This window comes from Anarrhichthys ocellatus, unplaced genomic scaffold, assembly GCF_004355925.1.
Source record: "Anarrhichthys ocellatus isolate YVR2014 unplaced genomic scaffold, GSC_Weel_1.0 scaffold48, whole genome shotgun sequence".
NCBI lineage: Eukaryota > Metazoa > Chordata > Actinopteri > Perciformes > Anarhichadidae > Anarrhichthys > Anarrhichthys ocellatus.
Genome location: NW_022280078.1, coordinates 2,442,782 through 2,449,129, shown reverse-complemented (window position 1 = coordinate 2,449,129; position 6,348 = coordinate 2,442,782). Strand labels below are relative to the sequence as shown.

Genomic DNA, 6,348 nt, shown 5'->3' with positions numbered 1-6,348 from the left:
TTTTACAGATCTATATATTAAATCAACAAATCATTTAGATTTACAAAAATCGATTCTTTAACTAAGAATTTCTTTGCTCTGGGACAATATAGTATATTTTGCCTGTCACATATCCGTAGCTAGAGGGCTACTGTATACAAAGTAGAAGAAACTCCAACCGTTTCTGTACAGTGCAGCAAGTCTCAGGCAGTCTTGCTCAAATATGAACTGTGAAACTGAAAAGTGCTCAGAACAGTGGAAAGACTCGACGCTTACAGTTCTATGAAAACTAAGCAAACGTTATCCGCTGATGTGTGAGACAGTCAGAAGCACCTGAACAAACAAGTTAGTCAGTTTTCTTACTTTATTTGGCAGTAGAGACGGCACAGTACAAAGCATCAACACCAAATTTAAACTTTGATTGGGACAAATATTTCAGTCTGGGACAGTAGAGTCAAGTTACAGCCTACATCCCCCTTCTCATCCAGAACTTTCTGGAAACAGAGCAGTTAGCCACTTGCAACACTGCCTGTCAGCTACGCGAGTGGCCGTGTGTGATTAGCATAACCAACATGGCTGGGACTGTCCTACATAGTAACAATGAAATCAACTCATTTTGTGTCTTTGAGATTAGATTAACAGACTTTGGTGTCCAATCTCATGATGCAGAAGTCGAAAGTAACACTGACAAAAAACCCGATAACAAGCGAAGTGATAAGTGAAAAGACAAGGTGAAAGTTCATTAGCTGATTGCACATAGATAAGAAACAAAGAGTGCAGTATAGTTGTAGATAGAGTGGGTTGAGTTTATCTCTTAACAGGCTGGATGCAGCAGGGCTGGAAGCAGGCGAGCTGGAGCTGCATGCTGCTTTTAAACTTGTTCAACAACTCTTCCAACAACCTGGCAGAGAAAAAAAACATAAATTGTGTGAAATTAGTATTTAAAGCATGAAGCAAATACCGAAAAAAAAAAAAAAAAAAAAAGATACATTTTTTTCTAGTAAGCAGAATGAAACTCACTTCTTATCAGCTCCACTATGGAGCTGTGGAAGGGCCTCCAAAGCCAGTTTGAAGCTGGCACTACAAAATAAACTCTCGGTTAAAACTTTATTTAAAAAAAACAAACATTTATTAGAACTGGAAAACAGAAGATACAGTTCAGAAGAAGTCGAAGCATGCACATTGACCTGCACGTATGCGCACACATGCAGGCATGCGCACACATGCAGGCATGCGCACACATGCACAGGGGCACACCACAGTGCGTGCATACAGCAGAACCAGATTACTTTCACTTCCTTTCCAGAACCCACCAAGTAACATAAATAGGAATTGTAGAGAGGGATGTGCGACTGCTAAGATTTATGTTTGTGACATTCGCAACCATAAATCACTGGGCACATATGGGAGTTCCCGTCTGCGCCACTGTGTGAATGTGTGTGCTGCACTTACCTGCTTTCAGAGTTTAGGTACGGGGCTATGGCGTCTGTCAGAGCACAGAGTTCAAGACGAGCCTGAGGACGATACAGGGGAGGGGTGGGGGGGGTTATAGGCAACAGAGCAGATGAAATCAAATGAACATCTTCAACCGTCAGCAGTTGGCAGCTTAAACTGCATTATGGCATTATCAGAAACGACAGGTAAATCCCCCAACGAGCGTGAGGGTCGACTTATGAGTCAGGGTCCTACTATGAGTGATTAACTGCTCTGTAACTGTGTGAGTGCGTGTCAGTGACTACCTGCAGCGCTCCATTTTTGCTGAAGGAGGACACACATTGCATAAGACGGCACATCTCCTCCGCAACTGACTCAACAATCGTAGACAACACACGAGGTACCAGGTCCTTAGACACCGTGAAGACCTGATAAAGATAAAGATAAAGATGGTGATGACAAAAAAAAATCACACACACCGGGTAAATGCAGAGAGTTTGATAAAGATAAAGATAAAGATGGTGATGACAAAAAAAAATCACACACACCGGGTAAATGCAGAGAGTTTGATAAAGAGACGAGAAGAGATCCGGGTGTGTGAGAAAAGAAGTGTGTAGGTGTTTGTACCTCAGCATGAACTGTGATGATGTTGACAAGCGCTTCCTTCAGGTAGTTTCTTACACCTGAGGGGAAAAAAAAAAGCACAGCATGAACAAAGAACCAGTTACACGGGAAGATGAGATGCTAAGAGAGCTAAACAAATAGCGTTTCAAAGTTTCTCTCTCCATGCAGTTAAACCAAATTCTAGTCAGAGAAAGTGTGCGAAGCTACAGGCAGGTGTGACGTCAGTGCAACACCCACCAGCTGCGGTGTTAGCACATTTGACAAAAGGATTTCTAGCTAACGACGGTGGACCTTCTGTTTTTACGCACATGGCCTTTTGTTACTTTAGGTGAATGGATCATATGGCTAAAGAAAGGGCATCAAAGGAAGTATCATTTTTGGTATTGATACCAAAACTCGGGAGTTGTATTGGCACTAGCATAGAACATTTGCATAAGGGACATTTTTATAGCCATGTCAAAATCACTGAACTAGAAGTTCATAGCCTTTGATTATTTGTGGGAAAGATTTGATCCAGGGAGAAGAAAAGTAGTTCACACTGAAGGTAACTAATGCAAAGGTTTTATACTGTAGGTCTTAAGAGGTATGTCGTCATGTTTTATTTAACTAGTAAGCAATCTAGTACAATCTATACTGTGTATACAACAGTAAATGGTGAATGTAAGTGGCTGTGCAGTGAAATCTTCAGAATTTTCGTGATGAATAATATATTGGAAACCACCGTCATTTGCGCTAGAAATGTTACTCAGTGAGAGGACTTTATTATTCATTAGCCTTCATCATCGAGGTCTCTAAAAAGAATATTAACAAGCTGCACGCAAAGATCAAAATCATGCAAATACATGAAGCTGGAGGTGTATGATTTGTCACTTGACACTGTTCTGTGAGGAGAAAAATAGACGGGAGAGACCATAGGTAATGTAAAACCTGAAGGAACCAGAGACAACAGGAGACTGAAAGTACTGAAAGTGGATTTTTAATGCCTTGCAGCACCCACACACCATCATGAGTCCCACATGAAAAAAGTGCAACAAGTGAAAGTATCATATCCTAGAACTGTGGTTTAGTGTCCAAAATGTTCCTCTTTCACATACAGCCCGAACACAGCAACAGGAACAAACCAGAGCAAGGCCCCGCTTTCGCTCAATACTGCCTTTTAAAACCATGTAATGAGCTGCTGCCCATCTGAAAATGCACCCAGAGCTCGAACAAGCACTCTGACAACGTTGCCTCACATCCTGTGTTAAGGTAAACCACATATACGCATTTAAGTTTCACCTGGGTTTGGTGCATCTGGTGTAAAAAGAGTCAAACTAAACCCATGTGCACAGACATGGCTGCACACCCACAGCTAAACACAAAGGCCACCAGACTTTTAGGGGGACCGATAGAAGGATCTCAGTGGTGCTTACAGTAAGCCATCAAAGAGCCGTACTTTACACATGACACATTGAGAACCACAACGGCACATATCAGACCAGAGATGCCGAGTTCTCATCCAACAGGACTGTTAGGAAGCTAATTTCTGATACTACCGAGGTCAGTTAGTGGTTGGTTGTGGGTGATTTCCCCCCCCCCCCCCGGGTCTCAGACATACATTGCGACACACAAAGGGAGCGTCCAGATGGAGGACTTTTCGCTGAGCTCCCGCTGAGGCTGTGCAGTACGGTACCTGTGGGTGTCTGGCAGTCTCTCCAGTCAAAGTATCCAGCGCAGATGCCGGGCTCCAGAGAGCCCGAGATCGGGTCGGCTCGTCTCTCGATGTAGTCCTCAAAGAGTTTTCTGTCCAGCTCTCGTACGGCGTCCACACTCACCTGGGAACGTAAAGGACACGTAATGTTACAACAACACAATGGAGAAACACATTCAGGACACGATATGTTTTTTATTGTCACTTCTAAATCTAAGCAGAACGTGATACCGTACAAAAGAAAATTCTATCTATCAATAAATACATATAATCCATCTCACTGGGTAGCTTTGTTGTTTTTGTCATGCACATGATAAATAAATAAATGATAATATTGAGTTATCACCCAGCCCTGTGGGTTTGTTATTTTCCAAAGTTCTGATATTAACTAATATTTGAAGATTAAAATCTAGACAAACTGCCACTTCTATCTTGCTGTCTAAATACTAACGAGACGGGAAAATTAAAAGTCTGAATCGATCTTTCAAAGAAAAATGATGTTCACCGGTTTCTACTGGAAAGCTAACCGGTTACTTCTTTGCTTTGTGAATCAGCCATTAGTCATTGTGAGCGTGTGTGTGTGTGTGTGTGAGAAGAATAGAAAGGAGTGAACATGTGGAACTGAGCTTCTAAGACAATGACCTTTACTTTTTTTTTTTTAAAGTAAAGAGTCATATCGTCAGTATTTCTCTGATTAGCTTCGTTTTTAATGAAAACACAACACACTTCTAACAGCAATATGAGTCAGAGCAGAGTACTCGTATAGCATATATACGTATACAGTTGCGTGAAAAAGTGTTTGCCCCCTTCCTGATTTCTTATTTTTTTGCATGTTTGTCACACTTAAATGTTTCAGATCATCAAACAAATTTAAATATTAGACAAAGATAACACAAGTAAACACAAAATGCAGTTTTTAAATGAAGGTTTTTATTATTAAGGGGAAAAAAAAAATCCAAACCTACATGGCCCTGTGTGAAAAAGTGATTGCCCCCTAAACCTAATAACTGGTTGGGCCACCCTTAGCAGCAACAACTGCAATCAAGCGTTTGCGATAACTGGCAATGAGTCTTTTACAGCGCTGTAGAGGAATTTTGGCCCACTCATCTTTGCAGAATTGTTGTAATTCAGCCACATTGGAGGGTTTGAGCATGAACCGCCTTTTTAAGGTCATGCCACAGCATCTCAATCGGATTCAGGTCGGGACTTTGACTAGGCCACTCCAAAGTCTTCATTTTGTTTTTCTTAAGCCATTCAGAGGTGGACTTGCTGGTGTGTTTTGGATCATTGTCCTGCTGCAGAACCCAAGTGCGCTTCAGCTTGAGGTCACGAACAGATGGCCGGACATTCTCCTTCAGGATTTTTTGGTAGACAGCAGAATTCATGGTTCCATTTACCACAGCAAGTCTTCCAGGTCCTGAAGCAGCAAAACAGCCCCAGACCATCGCAATACCACCACCATATTTTACTGTTGGTATGATGTTCCTTTTCTGAAATGCCGTGTTACTTTCACGCCAGATGTAATGGGACATACACCTTCCAAAAAGTTCAACTTTTGTCTCGTCAGTCCACAGAGTATTTTCCCAAAAGTCTTGGGGATCATCAAGATGTTTTCTGGCAAAACTGAGACGAGCCTTTATGTTCTTTTTGCTCAGCAGTGGTTTTTCGTCTTGGAACTCTGCCATGCAGGCCATTTTTGCCCAGTCTCTTTCTTATGGTGGAGTCATGAACACTGACCTTAATTGAGGCAAGTGAGGCCTGCAGTTCTTTGGATGTTGTTCTGGGGTCTTTTGTGACCTCTTGGATGAGTCGTCGCTGCGCTCTTGGGGTAATTTTGGTCGGCCGGCCACTCCTGGGAAGGTTCACCACTGTTCCATGTTTTCGCCATTTGTGGATAATGGCTCTCACTGTGGTTCGCTGGAGTCCGAAAGCTTTAGAAATGGCTTTGCAACCTTTTCCAGACTGATAGATCTCAATTACTTTTTCTCATTTGTTCCTGAATTTCTTTGGATCACAGCATGATGTCTAGCTTTTGAGGATCTTTTGGTCTACCTCACTTTGTCAGGCAGGTCCTATTTAAGTGATTTCTTGATTGAGAACAGGTGTGGCAGTAATCAGGCCTGGGTGTGGCTAGAGAAATTGAACTCAGCTTTCCAAAGATGTGATAAACCACAGTTAATTTATGTTTTAACAGGGGGGGCAATCACTTTTTCACACAGGGCCATGTAGGTTTGGATTTTTTTCCCCCCTTAATAATAAAAACCTTCATTTAAAAACTGCATTTTGTGTTTACTTGTGTTATCTTTGTCTAATATTTAAATTTGTTTGATGATCTGAAACATTTAAGTGTGACAAACATGCAAAAAAATAAGAAATCAGGAAGGGGCAAACACTTTTTCACACAACTGTAATATATACATATATATATACATATACATATACATATATATACATATACATATATATACATACATATATATATATACATACATATATACATATATACATATATATACATACATATATATATATACATATATACATATATATATATATACATATATACATATATACATATATACATATATACATATACATATATACATATATACATATACATA

The 6,348-nt window shown here is 40.7% G+C and overlaps 1 protein-coding gene across 2 annotated transcripts in view; it reads right to left on the bottom strand.

The window, feature by feature from the left end:
• Nucleotides 1–329: 329 nt before the first annotated feature.
• The window catches only part of exoc2 (exocyst complex component 2), a 55,868-nt gene continuing 49,849 nt past the window's right edge, over nt 330–6,348 (bottom strand). For both annotated transcript variants that reach the window (XM_031869659.1, XM_031869660.1), the window contains exons 23-28: nt 3,710–3,851; nt 2,041–2,096; nt 1,719–1,841; nt 1,432–1,493; nt 1,000–1,059; nt 330–880 (exon numbers count right to left, since the gene is read on the bottom strand). In XM_031869659.1, coding sequence (XP_031725519.1) covers nt 787–880; nt 1,000–1,059; nt 1,432–1,493; nt 1,719–1,841; nt 2,041–2,096; nt 3,710–3,851 — 537 coding nt within the window. In that variant the 3' untranslated portion in view covers nt 330–786. The remainder of the gene's footprint in view (nt 881–999; nt 1,060–1,431; nt 1,494–1,718; nt 1,842–2,040; nt 2,097–3,709; nt 3,852–6,348) is intronic.